The 19,675-nt window shown below is 54.1% G+C and overlaps 1 protein-coding gene across 1 annotated transcript in view; it reads right to left on the bottom strand.

The window, feature by feature from the left end:
• PPL (periplakin) overlaps positions 1-12,860 on the bottom strand; it is a gene marked incomplete at both ends in the record, with an annotated part of 40,945 nt that extends 28,085 nt beyond the window's left edge. Inside the window, one exon of the mRNA XM_080703022.1 lies at positions 12,799-12,860. Within this exon, the coding sequence (XP_080559148.1) occupies positions 12,799-12,860 (62 nt within the window). The remainder of the gene's footprint in view (positions 1-12,798) is intronic.
• Between the last annotated feature and the right edge of the window lie 6,815 nt (positions 12,861-19,675).

The following is a 19,675-nucleotide window of genomic DNA, read 5'->3' as shown; positions in this document are numbered from 1 at the left end:
GGGGTTCCTGGAAGCCCTTCTACCTCCGGGCTACACTCCCAGACCTATTTTTATATTTTTATTTGGAAACAGGGTCTCTTAAGCCAGCGAGGCTGGCTTCAAACCTGCGCAACACAGGGATTACAAGCATGCGCCACCACGCCCTGGCGCTAAAATTTAAATTAAAAAAAAAAAAGCTGGAAATAGAGCTAAGGAACAGAGCACTTCCAGGCGTGCGTGAAGTCCTGGGCATCTCCAACACCACAAAATAAAAAAGAAAGACACTAACAAACAGGGCGCACAGCCTGGCCTGCTTAGCAGGTGGGGACCGGCTCTAGGAGGCTGGCTACAAAGGCGGGCGCTGGGATTGGAACCCCGGGCTGTTGCCGGGGCACAGCCAGCACCGCCACTCGCTGGCGAGGCTTCCAGGAGGAGAAGCTGCGGGCAGGGGGCCCTCGGCTCCTTACTCACACGGCAAAGACGGGAGCAGGCTGCAGGGACCCTCGTCTCCCCGCTCCCGCACCCGTCCCTCCTCTAAGGTCTTGTTGTCCAAGTCCCGCTGGCTGTGTGAGCACCCAGACCAAAGTCAGACAGCAGCTGCCTCTGCTCTCCTCCTGCCGTAAGTCACTCAGCCTCTCCAGGCCTCAGTTTGCCCATCTGTAACGTGGGCGACATCGCAGCCCACACGCTACAGGGCTGGCTGGGGCAGGGTCACTGATGTGACCTTCAGATGTGAAGGGCTGCCTCGGGAGGGAACCAGGCTTTCTGTCCTGACCCAGATTTCCCGCCTAGGATTGGGGCTCCCTCGAAGGAGTGGATAAAAGCCAGAGCCTGGCATGGTGATGCACGCCTCTACTTGGGAGGCTGAGACAGGAGGATCCCAGGTTTGAGGCCAACCTCAGCAACCTAGTGAGACTCTGCTTCAAAATAAAAAATAAAGAGAGCTGGGGGGGGGTGTCGCTCAGAAGTAGAATGTCCCTGTAGCCAAGCCTCAGTACCAAAAATAAGTAAATAAGTAACTAACTAAATAAATAATACCACCAAAATTAAAAGTCTCAGCACAGAGGGTGTGAGCAGGGAGAGCACTCTGGGTGTGGCCTGCCTTATCTCCCTCCCTAGAGCGCCTGGCTGTCCGCAGGGTCCCTGTCTGCAACTCCCCATCACATTCAAGGCCCCAGCATGGAGACCATCCCGACAACGGCCGGGAGTTGCTCCTGGCTGGAGGGGTGCCTCCTTGTCTCAGCCTTGATTCCCCCACCCCTGGGCGGGGTCACCGTGTCTGCTCACCGCGTACCCAACAGAAAGCCACATCCGACAGGTGGGAAATGTCCCCAGGGAGAGGGAGGCTGCACCGCTGTGGGTGCCAGACCGGCACTGCCCACAGAACAGAACGTGACCTACACGTGTCTTCTACACCTTCCTAGGGGCTACAAGGAAAAAGTAAAAAAACAGGTGAACTTAATGTGTGTGTGTGGGGGGGGGGGTACTGGGGATGGAACCCAGGGACATTTTTCCCCCAGCCCTATTTTGTATTCTTTATTTTCCAACAGGGTCTCACTGAGTTGCGGAGGGCCTCACTAAGTAGCTGAGGCTGTCCGCGAGCCGCGATCCTCCCGTCTCAGCCTCCCGAATGCTGGGATGACAAGCGTGGCCACCACGCCCGGCTTGAACTTAATTTTTCTGTTATTTAACCTGACATGCCCAGAACACTGCGGAGCTGACGGTGACCCAACAGACCGCCACCACTGAGCGTCCAGCTGTTTCGAAACTGCATCTTGAACGCCTGCCATTTGCCTTTCTGGCCGCAAGCCTCAGTTGATCCTGCGCACAGCTCCTGTGATGGTGGCTGCCGGGCGGGTGGCAGTGACGCCAGGCCGTCCTGGGGCCTCTGGACCTGTTTGCTCCAGGCCCCAGTGGTCGCGGCTCTTGTGCCACTAGAATAAAGCTCGTGAGTGCACAGACTGGTGTTTCTCCAGGGAAGCTTCCAAGTACCCACTCCCTGCTGTGCCCCACAGAGCAGGTGCCCGCCCGGCTGTGCCCGCCCGGCTGCAGCCTCCTGCACAGGAGCCGCGGCCTTGGCTGGTTCCCTGCCAGCTCCTCCTCCAGCCGGGATCAGCAGCTGCCTCTCTGAGCGGCCACTCCGGGAACAGAGCCCACCCTGGCACCCTCGGCCCCTCAGTCACCTGGGCCCGGCCTCCCTGCCTACCCAGCATGCCTTGGTGCCCCTGAGGGGCCTGGGCCACCTCTCTGTGGGTGGAGATGGGCCCCGGGGCTGGCCCCTCGTTGGCTGGGCCACCCGAGGCCTGAGTCAGGCTTCGGCCCCTCCCTTTTGGGGTTAACCTGTCTCGGTGGGTGGGGTGGGGTAGAGGGGTGCATCTGGCCAGCGGCGCGGGAATGTCTGGAACGCACAGGCGTACACGCTTCCCAGGAACCGCCTGGCCCGCCCCGAGAGCCCTGAGGAGGGGCCTGGCCGCCTGCCCACCTGGCCTCCTCTTTCTTTTGGTATTGAGCACTGAGCCCACGGGCATTCTACTTCAGAGCTACAACCCCAAGCCCTATTCTAGTGTGTGTGTGTGTGTGTGTGTGTGTGTGTGTGTGTGTGTGTTGCAAGGGAGTGATCCCAGGGACAGTCTACCTCTGAGCTACGCCCTCAGCCCGATTTTATTTTTATTTTGAAACGGGGTCTCGCGCCAGGTTACTGAGAGTCTCACTACTTGCTGAGGCTGTCCTCTAACCTGTGATCCTCCTGTCTCAGCCTCCAAGTACTGGGTTTATAAGCATGCGCCACTGTACTGGGCTCAGGGCTCACAGTTCTCCTCTTTTGGCCTCCCGCCTGCCTCCAGGGAGCCCTCTGGCCTGGAGAAGGCGCAGCCCCCACCCTTGCCTTCTTCAAACACGGCCTGTGGAGGGAGCAAAGGCTCAGGGCTCCCAGGACCTCCTTCCTGTCCCTGACACCAAGGCAGCACACAGTAGGCAATCAGGAAACCGCCAGTGAATATTGAGTGTACCTACTAGGTGGGTGCTCACTCAGCCCTCTGATGCATTATCCTTCACACCTCGTAACCCTAGGAGAGAGGCTCCCTTAAAGGTTCTGGGCCCTCTCCTTCAGCCCACCCATTAGGCTCTAAACTTCTAGACAATATCACTCATCTTTGGGGGGGGGGTTGGGGAGCCTTTATAGCCCTTAATTCCAAGCCTTGCATAGGCTTAGGGCTCAGGAAATAGGCATTAAATTGAGCAGATGAAAACATTATAAAAATAATACATCAACAACTCCTATATCCCCATTTTGCAGCTGAAGATAACCCAGGTTCAGATAGGTTAAGAAACCTGTCCAAGGTCACATGGCAGGGAGCAGAGATACCCAGGTCCAAACCCAACGAGCCAGGCTCCAGGCAACCTCCCCGGTGCACCTGATCACAGACCAGTGCTGGGAGAGGCAGGGAGGGCGGGAAGGGCGAGGCATTCCCCGCCCAGAGATGTGCATCTCATTGGCGGCTTGTGAGCACAAGTAATCCCAGAAGTTGGGTAAGCACCAGTGCCGGCACACTGAGGTGAGCCATACCCCTAAGACGGCACCACAGGGGACTCCCAGCCTGTCCCCCTAAACAGGCCTTTCCAGCTCAAGGAGCCGGCATGGAGTGACCTGAGCCTCAGCCCCGCCCAGAGCTGGACACGGTTCCCTCGCTGACCTCACGGGCCCCGCGGGTGTGGGGGCGGGGCAGGAAGCGCAGAGGGCACAGCCTGTTGGGGTCACAGGCTAGTGTCTACGCCTGTAACTGGGCAGCCCCGGCAGGGCGCTTCCTGGACGTGCCAGAGCTGCTGGGTGCATCCCAGCACCTTGACATCTTTCCTGCCCCCGCACAGACCCCAGAGCCAGTACTTTCTCTGGTTAACGAGCCCGCCCGGGCTATGAGCTATCGACATGCTACAAAATGCTCAATTTAACACCCACTTAGTAAACCCCTCACCTATGCAAGGCGTAGAATTAGGGGCTATAGGACCCAAAAATAGATGAGTAAGTCCTCATTGTCCCAAAGTTTACGGGTGAACAGGTGGGGTTAAGGGAAACACTTCAATGACTATAATTATGAAGATTGTCCATCACCTAGACCAGGGAATTATCAGTAACTCTACCCCATTTGGGCCTCATTAACCTAAGTTTGTTTTGGTAAGGCCTCTGAGCTATACCCCCAGCCCATTTTATTTTTGATTTTGAAGCAGGGTCTTACTAAGTTGCTGAGGCTGGCCTCAAAACTGCGATCCTTATCTCAGCCTCCCAAGTATTGGGATGACGGGTGTGTGCCACCACGCCTGGCTTTCATAACCTAACTGAATTTTCAAAAACATAGCTCAGTCTAATAGAAGACAAGGAAAAAGAAAAAAGGGGAAAACATGGTAAATGGGATAATGTCAGGAGCAGGTACAAATGCAGCAGTCACTACAATAAATATGAATGAGTTAAACTTACCCGTGAAGAGATGGACTCTCAGTTGAGAATACAAAAGACACCCCCCCCCTTTTTTTTTTTTTTTAGTGGCACTGGGGATTGAACCCAGGGGTGTTCTTCCTCTGAGCTCTACCAGCCCTATTTTATTCTTCATTTTAAAACAGAGTCTTGCTAAGTTACTGTGCCCTGGTGACCTTGAAACATTTTAAGACACAGCTGAGATGAAATGATACAAGGAGGTTAGAAGGGAAGGGATGGAGGGAGGTGAGCTGGCGAGCTGCCGGGAGGCATGACAGGACGTGGAGACAGTGATGTGGCCGTGACTGGCCGCGTCTCCAAAGCCAGAGCTCCTGCCCCATGGGTCCAGGGCAGGGCCTGACAGCGCTCTGGAGCTCCTCTGCAGATGCTCAGAAGCAGCCAGAGCTGAGAACAAGGAGCCCAGCAGGGCGAGAGGGCAGCGGGATGGGGAGGGATCCTGGGCTCCACAGGAAGGAAGTCTCGAGAGAAAAGTAGTACACAGGTGGCACCCAATAAATACCAGATTGATTGGTCAATTGACTGCTACTCTCCCTGTTGAGAACTTCCATAGTAATTAGTAAATTCCCCCCACACCTAGCTATTAATCCTGGGGAAGAAATCCCAAACCATACTGGTTGCTGCTAGAGTCACTGGGCTCTGTCTTAAAAGCCTAATCTCTCTCCACCGGGGAGCGGCCCCGCCTCGGGGCCTGGGGCTCCTCAGGTGGTGCTTTCGGATTTCATCACAGACACACTGCAGGTCAAGGTGCTCCGGGGACACCAGGGCAGGAAAACTTTACAACACTGACGCAGGGCTCAGGCCAACCTCGGTACGCCTGGGCATGAGGAAGCTGGAGACCAGTGGATGCAGGGTAGGGGACCTTTGCTGTTAAACCCCCTACTAAGTGCTCGATGCTCCACCTGTCACCCCGGTCCTCTCCACAGTCATGCACACCGCCGATGTGCAGGTTCTGAGCCGACTACGACTCCTGTTTAGTGAGCCCCCACTATGTCTCTTCTGGGAGTACAGGAACAGACATTCCAGTAGTGAGTAGAATAGCCCAGAGAGGGGCAGACACATGGCTGGCCCCATGCCAACAGGGGCACAGCCTCCAGCTCCCCTGCTGGGCTCTGTCACAGCCTCAGCGAGGACCTCTGCAACTTAGGGAGACCCAGTTTCTACCTCCGAGCTATACCCCCAGCCCTATATTTTTATTTTTATTCTTTTACTTTGAAACAGGGTTCCACTGAGTTGTAAAGGGTCTCATTAAGTAGCTGAGGCTGTCCTCAAACTGAGATCCTCCTGTCTCGGCCTCCCAAATGTTGGGATTACAAGCGTGCGTCACCATGCCCGGCTTTTATTTGTTTATTTTTGAAACTTTGAAACAGGGTCTCCCTAAGTTACCACACACTGGCATTGAACCTGCGATCCTCGTGGAATCCAGGGGCATTCTACCTCCGAGCTATACCCCCAGCCCTATATTTTTATTTTTATTCTTTTACTTTGAAACAGGGTTCCACTGAGTTGTAAAGGGTCTCATTAAGTAGCTGAGGCTGTCCTCAAACTGAGATCCTCCTGTCTCGGCCTCCCAAATGTTGGGATTACAAGCGTGCGTCACCATGCCTGGCTTTTATTTGTTTATTTTTGAAACTTTGAAACAGGGTCTCCCTAAGTTACCACACACTGGCATTGAACCTGCGATCCTCTTGTCTCAGCCTCCCAAGCACTGGGCCTTCCCCTCCATCTTGCCTCCCAGACCTGGGCCCCTTTCCCCTCCCAAGGCCTCCTCCTCTCCTGCCCTCAGACCCTTCAAATTTTTTAAAACTCATGATCTAGTCAGGCATGCAGTAAAGAATGAGCCACCCCTACCCCTACCACAAGAATTTAGCCCAAGTCCTCCCTCTGGTTGCCATAATTGCTTGAGATAGTCTTTAAAAATAAATAAACAAGCCGGGCATGGTGGCGCACACTTGTAATCCCCGTGCTTGGGAGGCGGAGACAGGAGGATCACATAGGTTCGAAGCCAGCCGCGCTGGCCTAAGAGACCTTGTTTCCAAATAAAAGTAAAAAATAGGTCTGGGAGTGTAGCCCAGAGGTAGAAGGGTTTCCAGGAACCCCAGTACCACCAAAATAAATAAATAAATGAACAAACAGCCAGGTGTGGCAGCGCATACATGTAATTCCAGTACTTGGAAAGCTGGGACAGGATGATCACAGGTTTGAGGCCAGCCTCAGCAATTTAGACCTCAGAAATTCAGTGAGACCCTGAAAGAGCCGGGCGTGGTGGCACAGGCTTGCAATCCCAGCATTTGGGAGGCTGAGACCAGAGGATCGCGGTTCCTGGACAACCTCAGCTATTTAGCCAGGCCCTCCACAATTTAGTGGGACCCTGTTTCAAAATAAAGAATAAAAAATAGGATGGGGAGTATAGCTCAAAAGTTGAATGGCCCTGGGTTCCATCCCCTGTACTGCAAAAAAGGAAAAAAGAAAAAGAGAAAAGAAAAACACAGAGGTGGAATGCCCCTGGATTCATTTGAAAGAAAGAAAAAGAAAGGAAGGAAGGGAGGGAGGGAGGGAGGGAGGAGAAAGGAAGGAAAGGTAGTAGATGTCTGTGCACCATCCTTCCAGCCCCCTCCTCAGGGTTTGCAATTTTAGGTTTGCTGGTTTCTTCCTAAGCTTGCTACTTTTAAAACATATGCATATCTGCATCCAGAAATGAAGATGGAATTGTTCTCTGTAGGTGTGTTTTTAAAAATGTACATGAATCCGGGCATGGTGGCACACGCTTATCATCCCAGTACTTGGGAGGCTGAGACCGGAGGATCACAGGTTCGAGGACTGCCTTAGTAACTAGTGAAACTCTCATCAAACTAGTGCAAACTAAATAATTACTTAATAAATACTTTTAATTTCAAAATAAAAACATAAAGCTGGGCGTGGTGGCACACGCTTGTAATCCCCGCACTTGGGAGGCTGAGACAGGAGGATCGCACAGGTTCAGAGCCAGCCTCAGCTACTTAGTGAGGCTCTCAGTAACTTAGTGAGACCCTGTTTCCAAATAAAATTGAAAATAGGTCTGGGAGTATAGCCCGGAGTAGAAAGCCTCTGGGTTCCACCCCCAGTACCACACACACACACACAAAATAAATAAATAAATAAATAAATAAAAATAAATAAAAAAATATAAAATAAGGCAAGGGGTGTAGCTCAGAGATAGAATGCTGCTGGGTTCAATTTCCAGTACCCCCCAAAAACCCCTACATAAACATCCCCTGTGCATCCTCCGTCAGCCTGTGTTTGCTTGACACGATGCATTCGGGCGTGTATACACACAGGGCTGTGTGCCCGCCGCATCCCTTGGTGCCTGTGCACCTGCGCGGCTCTGCAGTCCCGCTCCACTTGGGTGCCCCGGAGCGCTGTCCCTGTCCATCCCCTGACTTATCACCCTGAGCTGTGCCTTTGCAGCTCGGCTCCTGGCCTGCAGGCAGATACTGGACAGGGCGGGCCCCGAAGTTCTCTTCCACTAGGCAGAACCCCACCCAGCCCGGGCTTCTCCATTCAGCAGCCCTGGGCGAGAATCCCAGCCGTCCTTTAGGCTCCCCGTCCATCTGTCCACCCACCCGTCCATCTGTCCACCCACCCGTGCGGCACACCCGCCTGTCTCAGGGGGAGGCACGTTCAGCCCCACCCGGCCACCCATGGCCGCCGAGGAAGCAATGACAGAGGGGGTCAGCGGCGGGATGGCGGACGTGCCCCGGAGGAGTCTGGAGGGCTCCCCAGCCTCTGGAACAGAGGCCACCAAGGAAGAAGAGCCGGGAGGGGTAGGGGCTTCAGGCAGCAGGGACAGCTGGGGTGAAGGCAGTGTGGGTCCAGCTGAGGGCCAGGCATTCCCAGGTGCAGGCCTGGAGCCCCGCGCCTGGGGCCCAGGGAGATCTGAGGCCTGAGTTAGACAGCAGGGCGTGCGCAGGGCTCAGGGGAGGACCGGGTGGGGCAGAACCAAGAGGGCGCAGAGGTAGCCCTGGGTGTCCAGGCCTGAGGGACCACGGGTCAGGCAGGGAGAAGCCGGGAGCTATCTAAGGGAGAAAGAGCAGAGCTGACCTGAAGCCAGCTCCGTCCTGCCTCGGGGACGGGGCCTCCGCTCAGGAGGCTGCACCTGAGAAGGCAGAGGCGGGGAGAACAAAGGCGTTTCCTCTTTCCGCTCCCAAGACAGGCCGGGGCAGGCAGGCGGGGAGGTGTGCCCGGTGCCAGCGGCCCGCACCAGCCTGCCCAGAGCAAGCGGGGGAGGGGGGCTGCGCTAGGAATCCTGGGCCCCCAATGGCAGCTTCGCCCCCACCCGGGTCCCTCCAGATACCAGCGCCCCACCTGCAGGTGTTGCCTATGGCAAGATTTGGCTTCCCCTCCCCCAGCCCTCCTCCCTCCAATGCAGGAGAGCCTGGCAGCAGGTGGAGCCCCACCTTCTTGTCCTGGGGCAGGGGAGGGTCGCTGGGGGCAGAGTCCCGGAACACAGCACCAGGGACTCCACCTCGGGGGCCCAGGGTGGGCCCTGGACAGCACGCCCTAGGTCAGGTGGGAGCAGAGCTCTGAGCCAGGTGGGGCTGGCCCCTCACGTGCGTGGTCTACTGGGGTGGGTGGCTAGCACCACCCCCATCTCACAGATGCTGAAACTGAGGCTGGAGACATTAAGTCACCTGCCCAAGGTCACGCGGCTGCGGAGAGACAGAGCTGGGGTTTGAACTCAGTCCTGGCTGAACAACGCCGTGCTCTGAGCCAGCGTGAGGCGCAGGGTACCCAAGGCGGCTTCCAGGAGGGCGGTTCCCCTGTTGTCAGAGCTCACCCACAGAGCCTGGGGCTCCCCACCCACGCAGGGGCCCCATTAAGGCTGGGCCACTCTTGCGAGGCCCTGTCTGGGTGGGGTCAGGAGGTGCCCAGGGTGCTGGGTGTCTACTGGGACGGAGGTCTGGGTGAATGGGTGAGATTAGTTCCATTTTACAGACAGGGCTCAGTGAGGCCAAGTTCCTGCCCCCAAACTCAAGACTCAAATAGAGACAGAAGTCAGTTTGACTCTAGAGCTGAATTGTGTGTTTGTGTGTGTGTGTGTGTGTGTGTGTGTGTGTGTGTGTGTGTGTGTACTAAGGATTAAACTCATGGACATTCTACTTCTACACCCCCAGCCCTAATTTTGTGTGTGTGTGTGGTACCGGGGATGGAACCCAGGGGCTTTTCTACCTCCGGGCTACATTCCCAGACCTATTTTATACTCTATTTGGAAACAGGGCCTCACTAAGTAGCTGAGGCTGGATTCAAACCTTCATGATCCTTCTGTCTCAGCCTCCCAAGTACTGGGATTACAAGTGTGCGCCACCACACCCGGCTTCCTACTTTTTCTTTTTTCTTTTCTTTCATTCTTTCTTTCTCTTCTTTCTTTCTTTCTTCCTTTTTCATTTTTATTTTCTTCAATACTGGGGATGGAACCCAGAGCATTCGACTTCTGAGCTATACCCCCTGCCCTATTTTTTGTTCTTTATTTTGAAACAGGGTCCCACTGAGTTGCAGAGGACCTCAGTAAGTAGCCGAGGTTGTCCACGAACAGCCATCCTCCGGTCTCAGCCTCCCGAATCCTGGGATTACAAGTGTGCACCACCATGCCTGGTTTATTTTTCTTCTGAAACAGGGTCTCCCTAGGTTGGTGAGAGTCACCATGCCTGGCCCCAGAGCTGGATCCTAACCACGCCACCCAGACACCTCCCTCATCTCCGCTCGGACCCTCCTGCTTCCAGAGCAGCCTGGCTGGAGACCTGGCCTGATGGGCAGTATGTCATGGCCCCAGCCCAGCCCAGCCCCACCATCCTGTGTCCAAGCTCAACCCCATCTTATCGCCCTGATGTGGCAGCCACAGGCTTGAGCTCCAGGAGGATGCGCGCGCACATCTCTCCCTCCCTCTCTCTCTCTCTCTCTCTCTCTCTCTCTCTCACATACACACACACACACACACACACACACACACACACACACACACACACACAGGGATCGGCATCCCCAGAGTTGCACTGAACACAGCCTGTCCACCTGGGCCTCCAACTCACCCCGGCACATAGTAGGCGCCTTATCTGTACTTGTTCAGTAATTATGCTCAGCACGCGCGCCCTGTGTGAAGCCACTCACTGTTCTTGCATTATTTCATTTAACCCTCAGCAGCTCGACCGCCAGGCTTGTCCCTGGTCTACAGCGAGAAAACGGGCTCAGAGAGGCCAGGCAGCTCACCCAAGGCTGCACAGCCAGCAGGGTGCGAGCTGGCCCCTGCAGGCCCCCTGCTGTCCTCGTCCTCGGTGACCTGCGCCGCCAGGCCTGACCCTGTCATTAACTCAGGTGTGAACAGCAGCTCCCACACCTGTCATTAGAACCAGGGTGACGGGAACATCGGGGTTCACACCCTGTCCAGGCCCTCCCCAGTTTCAGCTGCTAAGAGGCTGACGAACAGGGAGGACAGCTCCGCTCAGTGGGCCGGGGTCCCTGCCCCAAATCCAAGCCCAGCTGCCTGGCTGGGAAGGTCCCCACTGGGCTCCCGGGGCCCTTGGGCTCAGGGCAGTGATGAAACCCTCATCAGACATTGCTCCCCCAGCAGCCCCGTGTGGGAGAAACTTATCCCACCCTTGCTTTGCAGACGGGGAGACTGCGGCCCAGAGCCAGGATTAGAGGCGTCAGCTCCCAGGGCCAGAGTCCCTGCCACCTTGCCCTGCTGCCTGTCGCTGGACACCCCATCCTTCCCCACACAGTGAAGAGGCCTCTGGAAAACTCGGGGTGCAGATCTCGGGGTGAGGACCTCGTGCCACTCGCCACAGGCTTCAGAGCAGGGCTCTCATTCAGTCCATGACCTCGTGCCCACCAGAGAGCCAGGGGACCTGCTGAGCCGGGAGAGTCTGCAGGGGCTGGACTGCCCACTCCAGCGCTGGGCGAACAGCGAGCCCACGGGAGGCCTAAGGGTTCCTTCCTTCCTTCCTTTCTTTCTTTCTTTCTTTCTTTCTTTCTTTCTTTCTTTCTTTCAACAGGGGTCTTGCTAAGTCGCTGAGGTTGACCTTGAACCTGCGATCCTCCTGTCTCAGCCTCCCAAGTACTGGGATTCCCGGAGTGTCTATCCGAGCTTGGCTAGAGAGGAAACCCATGCCGGAGAGAAAATCCTAATACTTCCTGGAGAAAGAGACCTCTAAGCTGGGCTCTGGGACCACAGGCTGGCAGCCAGGGACAGAGGGTGCCTGCCTTGGCCAGGAGGCGGGCACTACCGCCCGTCCTTGCCCCCCAGGCCTTCCTTCAGGATCCCTCCCCCTTCCCCGGGTTCCTGGCTTAGGCAGGGGCTAAGCCAGAGCCGGCATGTGATGGACCAGAGAGGCCTGGCTTGGGGGGGACAGAACTGTCCTGGGGGGCTGGCACTGAGCACCAGATTGTGTAATGCCCAAGAGAATACTGCAGGGGCTGGACGGCCCCGCTGGGCTCAAGAGCCAGTTGGACCCGCCACAGAGGAACGGTATTCAGGGCCCTGCCCAGTCTCTGGGGTTGTGAAAGACCAGAGGGGGCTCAACGAGGGGGAGGAAATGCTCTGAGCTGGAACCAGCCGCAAGGGAGCTGTGGAGCAGAGCGGAAAGGACTGGGACTCCCCGAGGTGCACCTGTCCCACAGGTGGGCCTGTGCTGGACTGCAGGGTGGGGAGGGAACCAGGCCCAGAGGGGCCTTCATCTGCTCAAGGGTCAGGGGCCTCCCCCTACGGGCGCTTGGGTGGAACCCCCAGCCAGGTGGGTCTTACCTGGCCCAGGCCCCACTGGCCTGAGGTTCCCTGCCAAGAGCCCCACCCCAGTCCCGAGCAGAGAGGGGCCAAGTCCCCCGCCTCCCTCAATCTCGCATCCCCACGGGGCTCCCCCAAACCGGTTATTAAGTGACTACATATTAGGCTTATCAAAACGGACGTGGGCCGCCTCTCAACGCACAAACACATCAAGACATGTCGCTCCCTTCCCAGGCCGTCCTGGGAACCCGCGGCTCAGGAGACGCCGCCAGTTTCGGGGCTGGGGGGTGAAGGGGAGCCACACCCCTGAGAATCGTGGGACCGGAGAGAGGCCCGACGCCGCCCAGCGCCTCGCGGAGCCAGTGTCGGATAGACGCTGGGCGTGGGCAGCACAGGCGGCGGCCCCCAGACCCCCAGGACCCCAGCCCAGGAACCCCGGGCGCGCCCGGCCGGCTCCTGTGCGGGTCCCCGGGCGGGCGACTGCACCCTCCCCGGACGGTCCCCTCCCGCACCCCGCGGGCCCCGCACCCCGGCCGTCCCGTCCCCCGCGGGTGCGCCCGGCCGCAGGGCCACTCACCTCCGCGTCTGCACCGTGGGGCTGTATTTGCCTTTGTTTCTCTTCCTGAACAGCGAGTTCATGGTGGCTGGGGGCGCCGAGGGCGGCGGGCGAGCGGGGAGCGGGCGCGGGAGCCCCGGGGGCCGCGGCCGCGCTGGTCACTACTCGCGGGGGGCGGGGCGCGCAGCCCGGCCGGCGCCCCGGGAAGGTGGCGCCTACCTTCCGAGGAGGGGCCTGGACCTGGGGCGGGGCCGGCAGGGAGTCCCGGGACACGGCGGGCGCCCCCTGGCCGAGGCCCGCCCCTGGCCAGCCCCCCGCCGCCTGTGCGCCCCTCCTCCCCTGGCCAGCACCCGGCTGGGCCCGCACACAGGCCAGCCAAGCCCCGGGGGTCCCCACGCCCGGGACCCCGGCCAAGTACACCCGGCGGCAGCAGTGTGGATAGGGACTGAGACAGGGGTGTGCCGGCCGGGTTCAAATCCTACAGCCGCGCTGGGTCCGCTGGGACTCCTCTACCCCCGGGCCTCAGTTTCCCTCTTTTGTCAAGGGGTGATAACAACTACCCACCTCCCAAAGGGTCCTGAGGAGATCCCCGTGGATAAGACCACGGGATGCTCGGCACCCGTCCTGGTGCAGGAAGCTGTGCGTCTACCAGTCAGGCTGTCTATAGCAAAGACCAAAAAAAAAAAAAAAAAAAAAAAAAAGCCTTTTGAACCTTTCATAACTCCGGGCCCTGACGTGACATAAATACTCCATAGCTGGCCACAAGAGCTGTTGGAGTCCGGTTCAGAATAGTTGCATGGCACAGTTCTGCCCGCTCCGCCTGGGCTTAGACGGTGCCGAGAGGCTGCTGCCGGAGAGACCAAAACCCGAGTGCGGGCAGGAGACACTGAGACAGCTAGGGGCCTCCCTGGAGGTCCAGGGTCTGATGCCACCTGGGAAGGAGGAGCCCACGGTCCCCAGGTGGCCGCAGGGAGAGACAGTTTTGGCCAAAGGGCTGTGAGAGGTCAGGCTGGAATAAGGTCTGCGGAGTTGGGGTGTGTGTGTGTGTGTGTGGCTAGCAGCATCCTGAATCCCAGTTCAGCGGCCTGGAGACTTCAGACCAGTCCCTCTCCTACCTATTTTTTATGTACAAAATGAGAATGTTGGCGATACATTTATTCCCAGGGAATCTTTTGGCCCCAGATCCCAGTGTCTTTAAAAACACCCGGTCCCCTTCCAGTTATCTCCTGTCCTTGCCAATAAAGGGCTGGGGTTTCTGGGTTTTAGGAAGGACTCTAGAAAAACCTTATCTTTAACGGGGCATCTTCAAAGTGGGCACACTTCAGGGGCACGATTCTCCCTAAAGTCCTTCCAAAATATGTGTCCGTGTGTGCGCCGTGGGGGCAGGGTCTGCTGCTCTGGGTGGACCACTCAAGACGTTCCCTGACTCTCCCAACCTTGTCTATACACCTTCCTTGCAAGTTAGGGCTGGGGCAGCTGGGTGTGGTGGCGCATGCCTGTAATCCTATACTTGGGAGGCTGAGACAGGAGGATCGTAGGCTTGAGGACAGCCTCGGGAACCTAGCAAGGCCCTCAGAAACTCAGTGAAACCCTGTTTCAAAATTAAAAAAATTAAGCCGGGTGTGGTGGTACATGATTGTAATCCCCATGCTTGGGAGGCGGAGACAGGAGGATCACGCAGGTTCAAAGCCAGCCGCGCTGGCTTAAGAGACTCTGTTTCCAAATTTTAAAAAGTATAAAAATAAGTCTGGGAGTGTAACCTGGAGGTAGAAGTGTGTCCAGGAACCCCATACCACCAAAAAAATAATTAAAAAAAATATAATAATTATATATATTATATATAATATATAATATATTATAATATATTAATATATTACATATTAATATATTATAATATATTATAATGTATAATATATATAATATAATATATAATATATTGTAATATATTTATATATATTATAAAATATATAATAATATATAATAATTTTTTAAAAGTATAAAAATAGGTCTGGGGGGGTGTAGCTCAGAAGTAGAATAACCCTGGGTTCAATCTTCAGTACCACAGAAAAGAAGAAAAAAAAAGTAAGGGCTGGGGCAGTTCCCTCCATCCTAAAGTGGCTGCCCTTCCCTAGGTCTGAGGGCACCCCTAAAGGCAGCTGACGTTGGAAGCAGGTGTCAGAAATGACCCAGGGTGACTTCCGGGAAGATGGCGACCCAGAAAAGTGGGGCTTAAGAGCCCCGCTAACAACCAATCTCCATTACCACAAAATCAGAGCCTTTCATAGCCAGAAAACACCATCACCAGAGACACAAAAAAATCACCAGGCTCCAGAGAGGAAAGGGACTGAGAACGGAGCTCAGAGCCACAGAGGAGATACACCGGCCTCACGCCTGAGGACGCGGCAGCAGCGCCCTACTGCCGGCGGCAGCGGCAAGTTTACCAGACGGCTACAGCAAGCCGAGGTGAGCTGCTGCGGAACAGCCAGGCGGGATTTTTCGGTGCAGGGAGCATCTAAAGCTCCTAGTGGCTGAGCTCAGCACACACTGCAGGGACTCAGAGCAGAGCTCAAAACCAGAGAAGAAATACGCCAGCCTCACGGCCGAGGGCATGGCAGCGGCGCCATATTGCCACCTGCGGCAGCAGCAGCAGCAAATTCACCGAGTCCACTACAGCTCCATCTGCGTACTCAAGAACAGTGAGTCAAATTGTGGGCACCAGAGGAGAAATCCCAGTACTGCACTCCCAGGGACTTGACCCAGTGGGGGAGGGGCGGTGACAGAGATATCACACCACAGGAGAACGCGCAACCTGGCACCTCCATGGTCTAAAGTAGCTTCTATCGACTCCCTGGGTCGGAGACTCTGTGATACAACCCAGTAAAGGAGTCGTGGGGTCTGAGATACCACAGACTCGAGATCCAGAGCACCTGAAGTGAAGTCATAGTGACCCAAGGGAAGAACCCAGAGAAGGCACAAACTTCCAAAATCATGGGAAAGAGGAATAACAATGGAGCAATGAATGCCCACAACCCCACAACATCAGAACCCGATAAAACAAATTCAGAGATTCTAGGAGATCAAATCAGGAAAATAACTGTAGAAATAATAGAAGTGTTTCGAAAAGAATTCAGAGAGAGCCAAAAAGAGATAAAGGATGCAATTAATGAAGTAAAGGCCTCAATTCAAAGTACAAACAACTGATTAGACCACATGGAAAATAGAATCTCGCTCTTAGAAGATGATCACTCCAAAAATGAACGCATAGTTTCTAAATTAGAAAAAAAAAATCCGACAGCAGGGATCTGACACTGAAGAAATATGGGCCCATTTTAAGAGAGCTAACCTAAGAATAATTGGAATAGAGGAGGGAAAAGAAGGCGAAACCAAAGGGATCAAAACACCATCAGGGTATAATTCAAGGAAGTAATAGCAGAAAATTTTCCAAACATAGAGCAAGAGGTTGATACACAGGTCCAGGAAACTTATAGAACTCCCTTTAGACAGGATCGGAGAAGAGGATGATCCCCATGCCACATAATGTCAAAATGACCACTGTGGAAGCCAAACAGAGAATCTTAAAGGCAACAAAAACAAAGAGCCAAGTGACATTCAGAGGCAAACCAATTAGAATCACTCCAGACTTCCCAAACCAAGTTATGAGAGCCAGAAGGGCTTGGAGTAACATATTCCAAACTCTGAAAGAAAACAACTTCCAGCCAAAAATTTCCTACCCAGCAAAACTTTCTATCAAATTAGATGGAAAAATAAGAAGCTTCCATGACAAACAGAAACTGAAGGAATTTATGTCTTCAAAACCAGCGCTAGAGAAAATACTCAAAGAGATTAACTACAAAGAAGAAATAGGTAACACACACCAGAACCAGAGAAACAAGAGTTTCCATCCAACAGACAACTAAGATTGGTTATCTGTGGAGATTCATTATTTATGTTAGTCTTTTACCTATCTCTAAATTGTATTGTTTGCTTTTATTATTGTTAATTTTTAGGATTTGTAGTTGGAATATTAATATATCTTCAGATATAGCATTTAGAAATATTTTATCCCATTCAATCAGTAACTTTTAACTCTGTTTACATTGTCTTTGGATATACAATTTTTTTAGGGAGTTTGTATACTCTTCTGTTGCCTGTGCCATTGAAATCATATCCAAGAAATCACTGCCAATTTCAATGTTGTGAGATTTTATGACCCAGATTTTCTTCTAAAAGTTTATAGTCTTAAGATTTATATTTAGGTCTTTTATCTATTTTGAGTTAATATTTGTATATGGGATTAGGTAAGGGTCCAATTTTATTCTTTTTCATGTAATTATTATTTTTCAACAATATTTAGTTAAAAGAGTATTATTTCTCCCACCAAATGTTCGTGGAAACCTTGTCAAAAGTAACTTGACAATATATGGAAGAATTTAGCTCTAGGCTTTTATTTAACTCCAATGGTTTATATATCTGCCTTTAGAACAGTACTACACTGTTTCAATTATTGTAGCTTTATATGGTTTGAAATCAGAAAATATATATCTTCTAGCTTTGTTCTTTATCGAGATCGTTTTGGGTATCTAGAGTCCATATTCCATATTAGGATAGATTTTTTTTCTGAAAAATAAATATATAAATATATGATAGTTTCACCTTAAAAAGAAAGAAAAAAAATTCTCTGGTAAGAAAGAAAGCAAAAAGAAATATTGAAATGTTATCTTTAAGTTATCAAAAGCTTGGTATCAGACAAATGAAACTGTTATGTGAGATTATCATTTTTAAGTTTGGATAAATTGCTATAATACTAGATGTCAACCACTAAGCCAAGCATGGGAGGGAGGGATGGGGAGAGAATGGGGTGGGGATCGGGTGGGGGCTGACTGGGCGATGCGTGCATGTATGTCTACAAAAGTTTGTATCCCACTATGATGTATGAATACAGTGCACCAATAAAAAATTTAAAAAAAAAGAAATGACCCAGGTTGTGTGGGGTGAAAGGGCACCTGGACCCGCAGAAGCCAGCGCTCCAGAGATGGAGGACCCCTTCCTCAGGGAGGGGCTCTGCAGGGACTCTTCCTGCCCCCCCCCCCCCAGCCAGAAGACCTCTTCAGACAGCACGCGGTGATGCTCACACCTGCACTCCACTGCGGATGCTCACGGCATGGTTGCCTAGGAAACAACCTGCTGCCCCACCAAGGAGGGAGCTGGTTAAATCACCCAGGGCGGGTCCACACTGGGGGAGCTGGTGCAGCTGGCAGAGAGGCGGATATGAAAGGCACACAGAAGACCCAAGTCAAGCCAGCACAGCGGCCGAGTGAGGGGAGAGTGTGCAGCTTGCTGACCTCTGCAGCTTGGGGGTGTGATAGAGAGCACACACGATACACTTGCATATGTGCATGTACGTGTGCACGAGTGTGCATGTACATATGAGTGACTCTAGAAGGAGCCTCCAGAAACTGTTAGCTAAGATCCCCCTGGGAAAGGATAAGAAAGAAATCTGAAGCCAGGCATGGTAATGCATGCCTGGAATCCCAGTACTTGGGAGGCTGAGATAGGAGGATCTCAAATTGAAGGCCAACCTCAGCAATTTAGCAAGACCCTATTTCAAAATAAAAGATCAAAAGGGCTGGGCAGTCGGGCATGGCAGCACATTGCAATCCCAGCATTTGGAAGGCTGAGACAGGAGGATTGCGGTTCTCAGACAGCCTCAGCTACTTAGTGAGGCCCTTTGCAATGAGACCGTTTCAAAATGTTGATTAAAAATAGGGTTGGGGGCATAGCTTGAAGTTAGAGTGCCTCTGGGTTCCATCCCCAGTATAAAAAAAAAAAAAGACTGGGGGTATAGCTCAGAGGCAGGAATACCCCTGAGTTTGAGCTCCAGTTTCAGAGAAAGATTTGAATTTTCATCCGGCACTCTGTAGGGGGTCAAAACTCCGGACTTCTCCAGACATCCAAATCCCCTTCCCACAGCCCCTAGGAAGGTGAAGGTGGGTCTGGGGAGGAAGCTGGGCCAGGGGTCCGGATCACAGCTAGCTTGCAGCTCAGCTGCTGGGTACAGCGATGACGGATCCTGGTGATGCCCTTCTCATTTACCGAGGGCTGACTCCACGCCAGGCACACGGCGCGTGCCCATCACACCTCTGCCGATTGGTTCTCCCAGCAATCTCGGGGAAAGCAGGCCAGCGCTCCCTGCCCGCCCGGGAGGTAGCTAGCTCTTGGCTTATTTTCTAGGGAAGGGAACCTGGCCCGAGAGGCACAGTGTTCAGCCCGCCCCAGCACTGGGATCTGGGCCCCTGTCAGCGCGGCTCAACGCCCCAGCCCGGGGCATCTGGCCCGGCTCCTGCTGACTCAGCTGGGCCTGGCCAGGCTGCGTAGAGACAATGAACAGATTTGGGGAGGAATTCCAGCCGCGCTTCCCTGTCCACTCCTCTCTATGCTCCAAAAGAAGGGTTTGGGGCCGGTGCATGGGTGCGTGCTTGTGTGTGTGTGAGCACGTGTGTGTACATGTGTGTACCGCACACGCTGCGGGCAGGCCGGATGGGGCGGGAGATCGCTTCCCACCCCGTGCGTCCTCCCCTGGGCAGATGGGATTTGTTTGTATCCTCAGAGCCCTCTCATGCCAAGTGACTCATCCCCTCCACTGCCACGGGGGTGGGGGGGGCTTCCCTAGGCTTTGCTCCCCCATGGTTAACCCCGCAGAGATGGCACCTGCAGGGTCATCCGGTTCCCTGGCAACCGGTGACCCTTGCCCCCGGAAACCTGTCCCTGTTCCTGCAGCCAGACCGTCCGGCCGGAAGGAGGCCTGGGGCTTGGGGTGGTCACCTGCGCCCTCCTTATTGGCCATGTCTGTTTTCTTGCAGCTGGAGAGGAGCTTACATGGTGTTCTTGCTGACCAGTT

The sequence above is a fragment of the Muscardinus avellanarius genome, assembly GCF_963383645.1.
Source record: "Muscardinus avellanarius genome assembly, chromosome: 10".
Lineage (NCBI taxonomy): Eukaryota > Metazoa > Chordata > Mammalia > Rodentia > Gliridae > Muscardinus > Muscardinus avellanarius.
This window is presented reverse-complemented; position numbering and strand designations above follow the sequence as displayed.